We start from the raw sequence: 17,316 nt of genomic DNA, 5'->3' as shown, positions 1-17,316 counted from the left end.
TCTAGTTCACGAGTGAGGGAAGAAAGGAGCGTGAGATCGACAGGTGGATCGGTGCGGCATCCGCAGCAATGCGGGCTCTGCATCGGTCTGTCGTGGTGAAAAAGCCGGTCGATCTATGTTCCTACCCTCACCTATGGTCATGAGCTATGGATAGTGACCGAAAGAACGAGATCGCAAATACAAGTGGCTGAAATGAGTTTCCTCCGCAGGGTGTCTGGGCTTTCCCTTAAAGATAGGGTGAGAAGCTCAGTCATCTGAGAGGGGATCAGAGTAGAGCCGGTGCTCCTCCGCATCGAGAGGAGTCAGATGAGGTGGCTTGGGCATCTGATCAGGATGCCTCCTGGACGCCTCCCTGGTGAGGTGTTCCGGGCACGTCTAACCGGGAGGAGGCCCCGGGGAAGACCCAGGACACGCTGGAGGGACTATGTCTCTCGGCTGGCCTGGGAACGCCTTGGGATTCTCCCGGAAGAGCTAGAAGAAGTGGCCGGGGAGAGGGAAGTCTGGGCATCTCTGCTCAAGCTGCTGCCCCCGCGACCCGATCTCGGATAAGCAGAAGAGGATGGATGGATGGATGAATTTACAAAGAATTAGGATTATTTGCCAGTCAATGCATGCTAGTCAGACACCCAGGTTGTTGCAATATTGGCACAACCAGATGCTCAAAAAAGGTTGTTCTTACAAGAGGCAGAAACAATACAATGGTGTTACAACCACATCACAAACATTTTTCAAATTAAAAGCCAAACAAATTGAACTTTGACTACATTTCTGTTTTGGTCTGTCATTTCCTGATGAGTATTTTAGTATTATGTTAATGAATGACTAAAAATTACATTTGGGTCTGTTAACAACAAGCTAATGAAACATAGTAAATGGTTCCTACTGATTTGTGACTTTTTTATGTTCTTTCTTACCATAGTTTCTATGCTTTGAGCGTATTATAAATAAATAGTTTAAAAAAAAAATTAAAAGGGATAATGGTTAGGGGAAAACACAACTGTAAAGTTACTTTGGAAAAAAATGTATTATAAAGTATCCTATTTATTAAAAACTACAAACACATGACTGTTTTGGGGGTTTCACTGCAGTACAGTGGGTAGCTTTGTCCTATCCTGCCACTAGATCTACTCTGAGCTGTAATGTCTTCTCTTTGCAATTCTCCATTTAGGTGTGTTTAAACAAAGATCTTTAATCAAAGAACAAGGGAAAACATACTACCTACAAATAAACTGAGTGTATAGTGGGTTTCACTGTCCTGGATGGGTTCTTACCTTGCTTCTTCTCCTCAAGACTTTGGAAATGAAGATGTGAAGTACAATGCATCTCTAATTTTATATATTATTTTTAGCAGGTTTATCTACGTCTTGGACACAATGCAGCTTTATTATTTTAGTATTTTTTTACTATGTTTCACAAGATTTCTTAATTTTCCTACTTCTGAATGAACAATTATTCCACTTTTGCAGTAGGTGGGTATCTGTCATTTGTATAATAGTAATGGCTGATTAAGCATAATTGGTCACAGAGTTCCTGTAAATGAATACCGGGCGTCTGATAAAACTGCTTCTTTTCTCGGTGTATACATTACAATTTTAATCAAAGGTCAAGTTATTATATTTTTGAACTGCTTAAATCAAAACAGTATCATGATATGTATTCCATTTAAGCAGATACGGACGATTCATCTTTTAAGAGTGCGCGGCTCGTTCGATTGCTACAGTTCTACTCTTTGACACTAGAGGGCGGCTGAAATTTACAAAATAGTACTGATTTAAAAAACCGAAAGGCTCGCCAATGAATAGTGCAAAGCAAACATTTCATAAAGAAGCAATGAATGGTTATATTACCGTTTAAACATTTCGTTAATTGTTCAAAATTTCAAAAAGTCATATCGTACAAAGTCTCTTATGTAAGAAATGAATTCAAACCATTAAAAGTATCTATCTATCTATCTATCTATCTATCTATCTATCTATCTATCTATCTATCTATCTATCTATCTATCTATCTATCTAAAAGTTTTTCGAGCATATCAATTTGTATTAGGCTGCTCTACAACATTCAAATTACTGCATGATTTTGGCAAGGCGGGCATTAAGGCACCGCACAGGAGAGTGTCGTGATGTTGATTTTTATCCTGGACAGGGCAGTACAGATCAGTTTCTACCAAATACAGTTATTAAAATCTGATTTCATTTCAAAATTTAGGTAAGCGTTGATGGTTTATATTTACTTGATCAGTAATTTAAAAAAATACATATACAAGAAATTGATCTAGAAACAAAAGCCTGTAGTTTCATATCGTATATATCGTATCGGCAGTTATTTTTATTTCAGGAATGGCTATCTATTGAGAATTATTATTATTATTCATATTATTATTATTATTACTACTACTGCTGCTCCCACTACTACTAGTAATAGCATTCCAATTAATACTGCATATATTATAGCATAGCCTTATCAATCCAATTTAGGCTCGTAAAATTATTATTATAATAATCATCATTGTTTAGAAGGCAACCATTAATTTTTATACTCGCTTAATCCGATTATCACCATTAATCATTCTTAAACCCACTCTATTCAATTAAAAAGGTAGCCAAAGCTTGTCCAGGTGCACCAATGGGCGCAATCTTCAGCTCATTGTAGGATACTACTACTACAACTAATACTACTCCTACTACTAATAATTAAAATAATAATAATTATTATTATTATAATTAGAAGTAGTAGTAGTGTATGGTAAATCAACACACAACGTTATTGCACAAAACATGTAACCTTCTACATACTTAGATACTAACGTTTAGGAAAGTTTGTCCGGAAATAAACAGCAGCTCCAGTGTGCGCAAGCGTACAATAAAAATAATCGTGAACGCGCACTCACAAGCGCACGCGCGTTCCCGTATTGGCGGGACTTGCGCTGTATTTTTTATTACGTGATTATTGTTCTCTTACACCAGCTCAACAAAGTTTCGCAGGTATGTGAAAGATGAAGCCCGTATTACTTATCTGATCGTTTTAATCGTAACACTTGTTGAAATGTTAAAAAAGTAAATTGTTTTTCTTTCTCGTCCAAGTTTAAGTGTTCCAAGGTATTATTACATCCCTGCTTGGCGTTCTTCGTTTTTACGAATTATCTGACGAGTGTGTCCTTTGTTAGTCTCCACATAATGTAATGGCACTTGCGCACACAACAACAAGCACACTTGTATTGACATAGGCTACGCAGTAAATTTACTAAAAGTGAAAAGCTTTCCAGACTGATGTGTTATAATAGGCATAAGTAAACATTGTTGCACGTTTAGTTAACCTAAAGTCCAGCTATCATTTTCAAGAAAGCCAGATGTAGCCTATTTTTTTGACTTTTAGAACAAAGAGAGGAAAGGCAGTTTGCTCAGGGCAGCACAGGAAGGCACAATGCAACATACAGTGTTTTCGTTCGTATTAGCCACCTCCTAAATCCATTTTCATATTCTCAGGGAACCAGAGTCCTTTCCAGCAGTAGGGACGAACCCTGTAGGAGTGTTTGAGTAGAGGATGGAAACCCAAGCACATGAAGAAAACCCGAGACAACTCCGAGGCCGTGAGGCTGCGAAGCTACCAACTGCTCCATCCTGTTTCTGCTGTCGACCCGCTTTTTAAATATTAATGGTGCGCTCCTTTCATCACTGTGCAATGTGACGTAGTGCCCTGCTTGCTGGACCGCACTTGAGACATTAAGCAAGCGGAGTTCCGGTCAAATGTATAAGGGACCGTGCTGTAACTTTTGGAGTGAGTTGTTTTCAGACTTTTTAGTTATGACACACCGATCAGTTTTAATATTAGATTTTTGAAGCCCACTTTTAGAACCTGTCTCGGTGTTCCTGTTAAGGTGAAAGTGGGAGTGGAAGTATGTGAGGAAACCTGTGTGGCAGGAGAATTACAAAATGGCATGATTTTACAGACGTACTTTCAATCTTCTCTTCTGCACTATGTAATTTTACCTTATATTTTAAAATGTCCTGTAATTAAATTATATTTTGTAATTTGATACCTGCTATTTTTCATCTAAATATTTTTAAAATATGGCAATGTGCTGGTTGGTTATTGCATCACAGCTCCATGAACCAAGAGTCAATACATCTAAAGGGCACTGTCAGTGTGAAATTTGAATGTTTTTCCAGTGTTCCTTTGAGATTTGTCTGGATACTGAGATTTCCTTCCACATCCCAAAGACATGAGTGTTACACTGATTTGGTACTTTGGGTGACACAGACCCTTTAATGAACCGGCATCCATTCCAGGACAGGTTTCTGTAACACATGCAAGGTCTCAAGGATGAACTGCGCACCATGCAACTGAGAAAATGCATGTATTTTTAAACAAGATAGCGTGGACTGCAGATGAAGTTATAGAAAAAAGATAACTGGTTGTCCCATCATATTCCTGTATTAGATAGAAATCTGTAGCTGTAGGAAATAATGTGCTTTTATTTATCGATAAGGAATAAACAACCATCTTGAGGTTTGTGTTATGTCTGCTTCAAACCAGTCGCTTCATATAACTAATGCTACAACCCGGAAAGAAGGGTAGATAAACTACTCTTTTGTAGCCTGGAAATCTCCATTCACACAATGCAGAATTATAATACCACAATTTAAAAAAAATGTTTTGCAACCCTGTTATGCTGCATTGTGTAGTGAATGTCTATAACTCTACACTCCAGACTGTCTGTGTGTTTTGTCTTTTTTTTCCCCTAAAGGGTATAATAACCTGTAGAGAAGTTTAGCAAAATGCCACGTTTGCTCCTTGGAAGTCGACTTTCATGCTTGGAGCAAAGGAGTGAGATCAAGAGCATCTGAAAGTGAGCAAAATCTTGGTTTGTCTAGTATAAACACAATATGATTTATGGGCAAGAAAGTTAATTATATACAGTAAATATAAGGGGAATAATTTAGATGTTATTCTAACACTGATACAAAGGGAAAAGACACAATGTTTCTGCTGTATAGTCAGAAAAATTGCATCTCTAACTTTCTTTTCTTTTCAGCCCAGGAATATTTCATATGTACATATGTGCAGTATATATACTGTATTTATTTCATTAGATGCTTGTCATTGTGTATAATACCTACAAATTACGTTTTTCTTTTCAAAGCAACATTTCAAGTTTTTTGTAACATATATAGAAAAATAGAAAAAATGTGCATATGGGTAGTACTGTAGAGCTGTACTCAATTACTTCTATTACTAAATATATGTGAACAAAAAATAAGTAAATACAAAGACAAGAAAGAAATGTATGGTAAACCTAATGGAAAAAAGCAGCACAATAAATATGCACATTTTAAAAATATACTCTATATAGATATTCTGTGTTCATTTCATAAAAATGAAAAAGCAGGGCATAATATTATTCTAAGTACCTACTTAATGTACACAAAATAATATAAAATAATGTGTAACACTAAACAAAATTGGAGAAAAATACATTAATATATGAACTGCATTACTTTAAACAAAAGTTTTGTCACCTTCCATACCATTTTCTTCAGGTTGTACACAGGTGTATGGCAAAGGCACTTCTGAGTTCTAAGAAATTTTTATATTGATATTATCAGAGATACTAAACAACATTATCTAATACTAAGATATTATATAATAGCTGGGATCTTAATGGATAAAACATGACACTTGTGTTGCTGCTAAATTCTATGGTACACAGTTACACATGAGAAAATGTTATTTTGATAAATTTACTGGGTTCATTAGGCATACTCACGAATACTTCACAATCCTGTTCATTATCAAAGGGGAACTAAAGCAGAAATTTCTAAGGCCAGGTGCCTTTCTAGATGTCAGCCTCTTTTATTTGCATTTTGCCTCATGCAAGAGGGATGGTGACCTTATTCTAACCTCAGGCCCCAGATTTTACCAGACTGGTTTACCAGGCCGATTCCTGGTGCCATCAGAAAAGCAGCATTACAGCTAATGTGTGTGCACCGACTTCAGTGAGGAGTCATACCTGTGTAATCCAGCCTGTCGACAAAAACCTTAGGGAGCAAATGTGCAATACTCTCCAAATAATGGTGGCTGCTTACATTTTAAATTATTGCTGGAGAGTTTCCTATTGTGATGTTATATATTTGAATATTTTTAATATGAATAATTTGGTATAGATGTGCTACAGGACTTATAACAAATGGCAATGTCTGAAAATAATAAAAAGAAACATAAAAAGAGGATACTCATGCATCGATAAATGGAAGGTTTTTTGAATATCTAATTATGCAACTTAATAATCTCAGCCAAAAATGTTTTTTAGGAATATCACAGACTGTATAAAGAAATGGACAGAGAAAGGTCAATAATAGTTCAGCATACAGTGTCATTTAAAAGTATACAGACCCTTAAATCAGTTCTCTAATTATACTGAGAACAAATCATACACTGAAACTTTATGATATTTTATTTCAAAGTTTAAGTGTAAGGTTTGTTATTTGATAAAACTGGAGAACTGGTGAAGGATATAAATACTTTTGCAAGGGGTTAGCTATATTTACAGTAAACTCCAGAGGTATAACTATGTGATAATGTTGTTCAAAAGCAAAGATAATTGTAAAAAACAAAAAGTCCATTTGAATGCTAATGGTTTGTAGTTTTGTGCTGTGTTTATCCATCCACGTGTGAATGGTCAATGACAGATTAACATTATTTCCAGTATATACTGGATATACCGGAATATATGATTCACGAATCCTATTGGTGAAAAGAAGCAGAATTGCAGAAATGCCACCTGGAAAGTCTGGCATCATATTTGCGTCTTGCAAGCATTCCAAATATATAAAGCATGTAGTGGAAATACTGTCCAAATGGCAAATTCTAATGACTGAGCTCAAGACTGACATCTTTCTGACATGGTAACTGAAACATTTCCTGAAAATAATATGATTTCACACCCCTAGCTGCCAGTAAATATGTTAATGAATGCTACTCCCTCTTTACTTAATGAAATGTTGAAGAGAGTAAAGTGTATCAATGTTAAACCAGAGAACAGACTGAATAGCATACAAATAGCTCAAGGCTGACAGTAGACAGACTGCATACAGATAAATTAGAATGAAAAGCACCACCACAGTGCATCTTAAAAAACTACAGTACATAGGCTGCAATGCCAAGATGCATTTCTTACAATTTGTCCAATGGACTAAATGTTTCACTGATCTGTATACTTTTAAAAGTCTTAAAGAACACATATGGCATAACATGTAGCACTGAATGGCGTATCTTAAATGGCAATTTTTATAGAAAGAGAAAGTGAAATTGACAACACTTTAGATTAGGTGCTACTCATATAAGATAAGACATTAACAATGACTTCACTTGGTCTTAAAAACACTTACAAAGTATTAATAAATTGTTTATTTGCCTCTGTGCAACATGGCATGCTAAAATAGCATTGCTTTGGTGGTTTAAGTGGGTAAAAATATGTCTCACATTTATATTTCAGTATAAGGCGTGTGAACATCAATTAATGCTTAATAAGACCAAATGAAGCTCACATATTTACAAGTATTTTATTAGTGTATCACAAGCTCTTAATATGCCACACTGCCCAGAGATGAAGAATTGCTTTACTGATTCCTTTATTAAGATCTTATTGCATAACAGTATAGGAATAATGAATGGATGCATTACCTAATCTAAAGCATTCTCATAAAATCTACACAAAGAATGCCAAAATGGGGGGATGCTGGTGGAGACTAGTGTGTCTTCTCTCTCTTTTTTCACTATATCTGGGGTAAGAATCCACTACTCTTCTGTCATGTAGCCATGTTATTAGGGATAAAAAAACATGCATGCATTGGCTTGCTCAGTTGAATAATGGAGGTGGGTTTGGGTGGGATATGTGGAAAGAGATGTATGAGTGGTTACTATTTTCCATTTTGCAAGAAAAGCTTTTTTTCTTTTTAAGCCTCACTTTTTGTCTTACTTGTACCACAACAATCAATATTGTTCTCTTTTTGTGCACGTTCCTTTTTGTTGACAGTAGATGGCCTCACCTTGTCTTGCCACAGGAAGCCACACAGGCAACATATAAGCTACTTGTACTCTTTTTTTTTTTTTAAAAGAGTACGGAAAAACCTGATTCTAGTGTCCTATATCATTTTATTGAGCTCCTTCTCTTCTACTATAAAAAGTTACATGTAATAGAATATGTAAAGTTAATAGTTCCATCTAGCTAGGGCGGCACAACACCCCTGGCAACTTCTTGCCAACCAGGCAACACTCAGCAATAATTTGACTAATCTGAAGAGTCTTATGCAAATGCAGTGGGAAACTTGAAAGCATATTTAAAAATTTCTTTTCAGTTATGCCTTATTTATGAAGTATGCATTATAAAAGGATCGTGGAACATTTTATATAGGGTTTCAGCCCTATTTGTGGCTGGAGTTTGCGCTACCCCTCCCTTGTAGTGGATCAGTTAACCAGAGACAAATGAAACTAAGCAGACCCTGTGCAGAAATAAACAAGCTGCTTGCAATTCTTCGTCACGAGTTTGGGGCTTGGCAATCTGCTGCTTAGAAAGGTGCGAAAAACTTTACACTTTCATCTATAATAGACTCATAAAAAGAGGCTCAGGAAGCTGAGACTTTTCAGATGATATTACCAACATCGGCCTTCTCGGTTGCACAGACATTTTTCAATCTGCCCTTTTAAATTAAATTATAAAATGTTCGAGGCAATTTATTTTGGAAAAATAAGTAAAGAAGAAACTGAAAGGTTGCTCGAGATATATGGGAAAGACGGCAGTTTTTTGGTACGAGACAGTGAAAGTGTGCCTGGAGCGTATTGTCTCTGCGTCCGGTAAGTAGATGCACAGAAGAGGAATGAAATCCACAGGGAAGGCAGGGTTGAAGGCTTCCTCTCTACGCGCATGATCAAGTTGACTTATTTCGTTCCTTCTTCTATATACTTAAAATTATTTTACGCAGTTTACGCTTTCAGTTGTATTATTATAATATTTTGCTTGTATTAAAAGTGCAGTGTTTCACTCCAGAAGCACTGTAATGTGTAGTGAGAGATGCTGAGCGCTGATGTGCCGTTATATTTATATTAATGTTGAAGGCGCTATACATGGTGAACACAGCCATGTTTTACAGGCAGGACGAATTTAATGAGTGCGTAGCGGTTTGAGCAGAACTAATAACCAGAGCTAATCTGGCGTTACATTCCGAAAGCCAGCGTACATACGGTTTATATTTTTGTTATGAAGAAAAACAGAAACCAGGCGAATAAAGGAAAAATACCAGTTACGCACATCACATTGATAAAACGTTTATTTATTTATTTGCGTATGTTACTTGTTTCTTTGTCCATTCGGCGTATTTCATCGTTCTGTCTCTCGATTTGCAGAATATTCCACTGAGGAACCCTCCTACCCAAAAGTTACTTCTCCCAGTTTAATTACAGGAACTGAAATTATTCCGCCTTTCTAAGGAAGACCATGACCCGTGGAAAAAAATATGCAGAATACTCCGAAATTGGACCCCCGTTATTTTTTTTTTCTACGTATAAACGATTTTATTCACTTCTAAAATGTACGCTGTCTCCAGGGAAAGGAAATTAAAGTAAAGGTCGCTGAAGGCAAGTGAGGAAATTTTATTAGCACAATCTCAAATTCTGTTTCTCTCCTTATTAGAAACTTAAATTCAGCTATGGAGTATCAGAAGGTCGAGAGAGAATGCAATTAAAGATAAAAAATGGGAAAAGGCTGCATTTTCACGAGTTTCGTCCTATTTTAACGAGACCGGGATGAAACACGCTTATATTCAAGGAGCTTTCAAGTCTGTATAAAAAAATCATTAACTTACAACAAAATGATTTCCTTCTCAAATTTGATATTAACGTTTGTCGTTAAAATGACCCCTTTATAAATTCCAGCAGAATTATCTGTATGTAGTTTTTTATTCTCGGTGATAAACTAAATAGGCATTATTGTTAATTAAATAACACCCGTGATTTAAGTGACTTTTAAGTTAGATTTCTTACAAGATAAAGAACAGATATTGCTTTAATGGACGTGTATTTGCCCGTTTTCACGTGTGTCATTTATTATGCACCGCAGTTCTAGGCACTAAAATATCACGCATTAATCTTACAGTACATTAAAAAAAAACTCGACTCAGGGGTTAGGCATTTAAAGACATGCGGAAAGTAGATCTGCCAGTCATTATACTTAAACGTTTAAGAACAACACCACTGACATTAACAATACAAATAATAAGGCAAAGATTAACAGAAAAAGAGCAACACGTCATTGTTGTTAATTAAACCGCAAATCATGAAAACACGCTCTTCCAGGAATAAACGAACTTAAAAGTTTTTTCTGCACTTGTAACTTGTACATCGTGTTTTTTACACATTGTTTAATATAGTGTATCTTAAGTCGCCTGATAAGTGTAGATTTTTTCTCATATGGAGGTCTGAGAATTTGACAATTTTGTTTGGCGGTGGTAGCGTTAAGGTGCCCGGAAGATACGCTGCGAGTGCTTCAGTCTAGCATTGTAATGTCAAGCCGCAGAGCTGAGCATGTTAAAAACAACCGCAGACCATGCCATCAAGGTGAACAGTGTTACCTGAAATGCTCCTTAAGAATAAATAACATCGCGTAGGTGGTTCACATCTTTAACAGCCGCAAAAGAGGTAACATGTTATTCATGATTAAGTCTGCACTATGCGCACATAGTATTAGTTTATTGCAATAATAATAGGATAGCTGGAAAAATATGTATTAATTCCCACAGATAGAAATATACATTCAAAACACCTACAAAAATAAATAAATAGCCTAATATACTACACACAGCTATTTTTCATCTGTTGGCTTCAGTTCAAATGTCGTAGATGAAAATGGCTTATTTGTAAGCGTTAAATGGCACTAAACTCTCAATACATTTACCTTCATTTATCATTTGCCAGTCGTGATTGTATACTTAAGTGCTCTCCAAAATCGACTGGCAGCCTCCCAACGTCGCGTCCTGCGCAATGACCGATGCTGCAAAGATAGGCACTGATTTCTCGCGACCCTAGAGCGGGTGGGGCGTACACATGGAATTTATAAACATATATGACAACGGTGAAAACAATTTATTATTTCCACAGTTGCCTTTAGTGTTAATTACCTTTAGACAAAATAGCTATTTTATCTTATAAAGATAAAAGCCAAGCGCATTTACATCAAGTTGTTAATACGGTCTAATTTGAGCAGACATGGTTATTTCAGCTCTATACTGGCATTCCGTCTAAGAATGGATCTCATATTGTGCCCGTTGTTCAACAGTCCAATAAGTAGACGAATGAAATCTATTTACCTGTATGTGAGGTGATGCTTTGACTTTTTATAACACTGGATGGAGTGAAACTATGTTGTTCATTTCGTGTATTTATTAGTGTTTTTTTGTACTTTTCCTTTAATCATCAAGATTATGCATTGCATTTAGCATTTTTCTTCCTTACTTTTTAGGCAGGGTCTATTCGTCTGCACCTACAGAATTATGCGATCTTCAGGAAAATGGGGGATCCTGGTAAGCCAACTTTATTATGTGAGATTTCAACTTTTAATGAAAAGTGGCAGCATAACTAAATGTCGGTGGATTATGTGAGCTCAACCTCGCTGGAGGAGGTGGTCTCGGTCAGTAAAGAGTGGGCTAATTATGAGTGACCTATTGTTTACCGCAGCGGTCAGCGGATTTGAATGTGAAACAGAAAATATACAGATGTTTTAATAATGTGATAACAGGGTCTCAAAACCGTCGAAATGATGTGCACATTCGCTATTTTATTACATTAACATGAGCAGTTATGATGAAAATTCGTATTGATTTCACACACATTTTATCACCAAAAAGTTGAACGATAATGGCCTTCATAGTTTCTAATACTAATTCATTTATGTGCCAAAAACAATTTAAACTATTTATCCAAAACAAAGGTCACATTTAGATTCCACTAATACGACGTCTATACGTATCTGCCAGCTTTGAATCGTCATTTCTTTTCATATTATAGCATTGCTTTAATCTAAAACAGCAGGGTAAATCCTGACGTATACGCAAAATGTTTTAAGCGAAGATGTAGCGTTAGAGCTCGAACGGGCACCTTATAATTTAAGTGCACCCATCCACAACTTTAATTAAAAAAAGGTTTATGGGAATCCGAAGCCTATACTAAAATAAACTTACACACGTTCTTAAAAAGCGTCATACATTTGAATTACTAATAGGCTACAACATCGCCAGTGTTAAATTAACACTCACATTGTTTATTTGGAAGAACTGTTTTTCCATATTGGCACTTTAGGGGTTCCTTTAACATTATACAAATGACTTCAATACTTAACGATTTCGCTTAGTAGTTCTCATGATATTCTGTGGAGTTTGTAACCGTGTGACGCGTTCTAAAGGAGGTAACAGACTTGACCTTGCTTTAAACTCAGTGCTCCACTTACGCAAAGTTGACCTAATTCCGTAATTTTTCTTGCTCTGGAAAGTCCCTTGATTGACATTTTTGTAATGCAGTGCCGCCCCTCCCGTCGTGCAGTTTGCAGTCTAAACTATGCTTACGCTGTGTAGCGGAAAAGGCGCTATAAAATAATACTGCAGTCATGGGTGCTATAACATTGACTAAATACATATGTCAGATTGAAGGGTCTTCTTTGAGAGTTTTATATTCATTTGTGCTTTAATAGTTATGCTGAAATGTCCAAAAGGCTCAACGAAGGCATTTCATTTTGTTGTGAGTTTTCATAACTTTTGTCTTATTTTGTTTAACTGCACAACACAATTCTAGAGTTTTAATTTGGTGCACTGCTTGTTTTTTTACATGATATCTGTTTGTTTAAGCTTGTGCCTTACGCCTGACAAAGCAAATTTTATTGTTTTTTGCACCTTGAACAGAGGTGCAGTAAAAATCAATGCAAATTTAAACGTGTAGAAAGTGCCATTATCCATATCTTATAGCTATTCATAACAGTTCAGAAGATCTAAAATCGAACATTTTTAATACTCCAAATTACCAGGACATCACATCAACACTAGAAATTATCTTATATGAAAACAATGTTCCCAAATACTTTGTATACTTTTAAGGTTAATTTTGCTGTATAAAAAATTGCTTAACACAATCAATTTTGCTATATGCTTTAGTCTAATTTTTTTAATGCTTGAATTACTAGCTTTGCATATAAACACTTTTTCAGAATTTAATAAAGTGATGTTCTCAAGTACATTATGTGATCACCATGGAATAACTTCAATAAATAATATACTTTATTGGAATATTTGTTATCTTGGAGTTATTAGACTGTTAATTTTATTTAATGTTTTGTTTGCCATATTTTATACTCAGAGAAGATTTATTAATTACATTTTTCCTATCTCCTATAGTAACAGCAGATAAATAACTTTAATTAACATAAAATGTTAGATTAGCATTTTGTATGTTGCATCTTAACTCAAAGAAACAATTTTTGCATGTATTCAACTAAGACTTTTCCAAAAATAAACTGTGCAATTTGGCATTAACCAGTGTACTCATTATGATTACTGAATAAGTCTCTTTAGCACCAATAAGCAGACAAATAATCTTTGTAACATTTACTGCCTAGGCCTTTGAAGTTTTCATAGTTATACCATAGATATACACATTTATTTTGCTAGTCGTACAATAATTTGAGATAAGGTGAAAGGATCAAAAAGGCTTTCCATGTATTTGGCTATGTTTTCAAAGTTTGAAAGTCTCGGTTTTTGCTTCTGGGTGCACTTCCTCTGCGCCTTTTGTTTATTTGTAGGATTTGAGGATTCCATGTTAAAGACCTCTTAATTTATTGTGACAGACTTTGTTCATGGTGCAAACCAACTGTGTTAAAGCAATCTATTACATTGGGCACTCATTTTGTCTCTCCTTTCAAGTATAAATTAATTTTCTCTTTTTCAATAATTGCACTCTAAGCAGAAAACAAGATAAGCTCTATGCATCACTCTTGTTTTGATCCAGTGAACTCATTTATATCAAAGTATGTTAAACTGTTTTGTTCATTGCTATTTTATTTTCCAGGTGTGTGCTATGGTTGTTTGGTTTTACACATATCTATGGAATCATAAAGTGCTATATTATGTTGCTCCTTGTTTTCAGATTACTTGAGGTAAATACAGAAAATGCATAAAAAGTCTCACTGTGTTGTTCACAGAGCATGCTTTACATAAATACATAGCGGTATTTAGGCAATTTAATTGTTTTAATTAAATTTAATTAATCATGTTGAATTACATAGCAATTGTTCAAAGAAATATAGAAAAAATGCATGGATTCAATAACAGTTAATGAGCTTTGTGTATGTTTGCAAAAGTACGTAAAAGAAAAAATGTCACAAACTTTAAAATTGGTACTTTGGTATCAATCAGTAGGAAATGTTCTGTTCCAAATAAAAATCACATAAAATTCTCAAACCCACTTAATCTAATTCAATTTCTTTTCTAAGAAATTATCCAAAATTATCCTGATTATTTTCTTCTTTTTTTAATCCACTTCTGTCCCCTTGTGCATCTGTTTGGGAAGAACTATTTGTGCAAGACAAGATAGCTTTGAGGTTTACTGGTTTTGGAATACTTGATGACAAATCTTTCTCATTATACTCAGCCAATCATTTCTATGGACATCTGACTTTGGGTCTTTCTTGAACACACAATTCCTCTCACACTTAACCACACATCTGTGGTCTGCCTTTTGGTGTTTTTGAAAAGAACGCGTTTGATTGTGTTCACATCCCATACTTCCTACAGCTTGTTAAGTGTTCCTTGATGTAGTATCATTGACGTAAAATTGGAAAGTTCTTCCTAGGTCACATTCCCTTAAAACTGTCAACATCTTGGCCAAGACTAAAATTTCACCACTTGTCACATTTTCTCATGTATTTTTGCCTTAATAATGGTAAAATCATATAAAATGATTCAGACAAAGCTGAATGAGACCTGTTTATGTTTCTGTCTGAAATTTTTACCTGTGTGCACGCTTTACTCTCCTGATAAAATTTTAATTCTCTGTGGACAAGACTGCAGTTATAGTTATGTTTTCTCATTTATTGGCATACGATTACTCTATTTAAACACCAAGTTTAATGCTGCTGCCTCATATGACTTTAAGGATGATAGTTTCAAATCTGACATGGTCATTGTCTGTGTTGTAATTGCCCATTCTCTGAAAGGTGTTTTCTCCAGGTACTCTAGTTTTTCTCCCACACACAATAGCATGCAATGCATTTATTTGGAAATTGTTTCTGTGTGAGTAAGTCTGACTAACTGGCATTTTGTTGGCTTTTCTTTACTTTCTTATACTGAAAAGAGTCATGTAAAACAGGGACCTATAAGTAAGAGCAGTGTTTGGGGGTGGCAAGTGGGGCGACTACCCCATGCCCCGTGCCTAAGGGGGCCCCACTTTTGAGGTCCACATGTCCCATTTGAGTGGATTTGTCAAGTTATATTCTTCAGTTATATTTTGATAAAGTCCGCGTGTTATCTTGCAAAAATTTAGCTGAATATTGTTATGAGAAAATCTGGTGTATGTCAACATTATTTTTATTAAATTCGCATACTAGTTTATACAGTCCACATATACAGGTAAAAGTGTTTGACATAACCAGCCCCGTGTGGGGTTGTTCAGGCCTAGGCCCCCCATGCCCCTAAGGCCGCCTCTGCCTATAAGGTCTGCATGAAGTGCAAGCATGGATAAACCCTGATGCAACCTGGAAAACTGGAATATGAATAATATTTTTTGTAATTCTTACATAATTAAGATGCAAATCAAGATGCAAATCCAATAAAGTAAGTCCTGTTGAAAAAAATGTTTTGAGCTCTAGAAATGTCAGTGACCTGAACCTTTGTGAAAATAAAATAGACATCCCATGTAATATATATATATATATATATATATATATATATATATATATATATATATATATATATATATATATATATAATACACTTTATTATTTTCTCCAACCTAGTCACATACACCCTAGCTATTAAACCATTTTTTGCAATGCCACAGCCTGACTTTCCTGTTACTTTTGCTACTAAATTGCCCAGTGCTTGGGTTACCCTGTATACCTTTGAGATATTTCATCATGTTTTGCTTCAAAGATCTGACTCAGGTCAACTTTTAAATAATGGGTACCATGATCCTAACAACATATTTTAGAAATGAGTCTTACAATACCTCTCCATCATACCAGCAGATAATTAGAAAGTGGTTTTCTGCCTGTAAGGTATCCTTGGGTACATCTCTGGGGTATTTGGTCAGAATTGTTTTTATTCAGTAGTTGAGCATTTATGTTTGTGTACAAACACACAGTAGAAATGGAGCAAGTTCTCTCAGGCAAATGTTAAACCCAAAATGTCACTTGTGTTCTTTAATCTCAAAAATTGTATCATTTTGTCCAAAAATGATACAATGGCACTACCTTCTTAGGAAAACAATAGTGAAACCATCAGCTAGAAGGGAGGCTGAAAAAAATGAAGGTAAAACAGATGGGTGTAGGATGTAATCAAAATGGATCAAGTAGAATATAGATACATTAGGGGAAGGTAAAATGGATACAGTGGAAGAACAGAAGACTCCAGTGTGCTGAATATATATGAAAACATGAGGAAAAGTGTGCTAAGGAGAGCATTTGAGGTAGAGTTATCAGGTAAAGAAGACCAAATGAAAGGATGTGATGGATGGGTTTTTATAAGGAGACATAAACAATAAAATGCAATGGAACAGAGAGATCCACCTTCACTATTGTAATCCTAGATAATGGAAAATACAGAGGGAAAGAAGAAGAAAAGTTAGGATACAATGTAAAATACATCAATTCTGCTATCATTCCTCTTAATTAGCCATTGACCAAGCTAGCTGCTCAGAATTATGTACATGAATAATTTTTAAAAGGGTAATGCATGACATTTTATGAATCATAAAATATACATTATAACATCCAGTTAAATTAAATAATAATGTCATTCACTACTGTACTGTTCAGTTAGACTGAACACTAGGCAGTTAATATAATCTATTGTTGGTTATATCCAAATACAGTAACTTAATAAGGAACACAGTCCTTTGTTATGAGAGTAATTCTATATGAAGATTTGTATCATGTTATTTTGATTTACAGGTCCTTTACCAAGAGCATCATCTGCCATAGGTTCAAGGGATGTCTATAATAATAAAATATATATTTTTAAATGAATATAAAGGTATTAATATGTGCAGCACTACTTCCATGCA

At 35.3% G+C, this 17,316-nt stretch overlaps 1 protein-coding gene across 1 annotated transcript in view; it reads left to right on the top strand.

Annotated features, from left to right (window-relative positions):
* Window positions 1-8,592: 8,592 nt before the first annotated feature.
* The window catches only part of LOC114650396 (SH2 domain-containing protein 1A-like), a 43,432-nt gene continuing 34,708 nt past the window's right edge, over window positions 8,593-17,316 (top strand). The window contains exons 1-2 of the mRNA XM_028799990.2: window positions 8,593-8,853; window positions 11,513-11,573. Of these exons, the coding sequence (XP_028655823.1) occupies window positions 8,720-8,853; window positions 11,513-11,573 (195 nt within the window). The 5' untranslated portion in view covers window positions 8,593-8,719. The remainder of the gene's footprint in view (window positions 8,854-11,512; window positions 11,574-17,316) is intronic.

Source organism: Erpetoichthys calabaricus, chromosome 4, assembly GCF_900747795.2.
Source record: "Erpetoichthys calabaricus chromosome 4, fErpCal1.3, whole genome shotgun sequence".
Classification (NCBI taxonomy): domain Eukaryota; kingdom Metazoa; phylum Chordata; class Cladistia; order Polypteriformes; family Polypteridae; genus Erpetoichthys; species Erpetoichthys calabaricus.
Note: the sequence above shows the minus strand (reverse complement) of the source record. Positions and strands in the feature narration are given on the sequence as shown.